This window comes from Penaeus monodon, chromosome 24 (genome assembly GCF_015228065.2).
Source record: "Penaeus monodon isolate SGIC_2016 chromosome 24, NSTDA_Pmon_1, whole genome shotgun sequence".
NCBI lineage: Eukaryota > Metazoa > Arthropoda > Malacostraca > Decapoda > Penaeidae > Penaeus > Penaeus monodon.
The window spans coordinates 12,766,917-12,767,706 of record NC_051409.1 but is presented as its reverse complement, the minus strand read 5'-3'; the positions used below and the strand labels follow the sequence as shown (position 1 = coordinate 12,767,706).

Here is a 790-nt window from a genome sequence, read left to right as displayed (position 1 = left end):
TCTGCATGGTAGTGGGTAATTAACTGTAAGTACTGACAGATATCGGGACAAAACTTACACAAAACACATAAGCAGCATTTCGTTTCAGGTTTACTTTAGTTACCCGCGATTTAGCACTGGGCACCATTTCAGAAAACCAAGACCCCGAACATAGAAAACGGTTGTTGTTGTATTCCAGCAATGACTGTACGAGTTATTTGTTGATCTCCTTTTCGCCATTTGACACTTTCCCTTTTCCCTTTCAGTGTCGAAGCTTCGAGAACACTGGGATGAGACGAACAGCGTCGTGCTGGCTCGAAAGACGCAGCTGGATGCCATGTACGCTGACACCCACAAGTTCGACGCCAAGCGCGCCGAGCTGGAGACGTGGCTCGCGAGGATGGAAGCCCGCCTGGAGAGGATGGCGCCAGTGGCCCACACCGCCGACGTCCTCGACCAGCAGATTAGGGAGCAGAAGGTAAAATTGCATATTGGAGTCCTTTCGGTTAGGCTTTCCGAAGGTTCTGATGGAGAATTAATTCTTGCTGTATTATTTTTCATAATATATGGTGGTTTTGATTATGAGTGAGGACTTCTTGCCATGTACGTCTTGGAGTGCCGGGGCACTGGCTGGCATATCAGCATCTTGTCAAAAGATAGATACATGTATTAGAAGAGATTCTGTAAAAAAAAAAATATCATTAGATTTATTAACAATACGGTTTTATAACGATAGATCTATCGACAGACTGGTCAGTGTTCGATGATATTTTATTTAGAAGAAAGCTTAAACTGGTATATTTGGTGTAGG

The 790-nt window shown here is 44.2% G+C and overlaps 1 protein-coding gene across 1 annotated transcript in view; it reads left to right on the top strand.

Annotated features, from left to right (window-relative positions):
* The window catches only part of LOC119588585, a gene marked incomplete at its 5' end in the record, with an annotated part of 260,597 nt that overhangs the window by 253,289 nt on the left and 6,518 nt on the right, over positions 1-790 (top strand). The window contains 1 exon segment of the mRNA XM_037937226.1: positions 246-457. Within this exon segment, the coding sequence (XP_037793154.1) occupies positions 246-457 (212 nt within the window).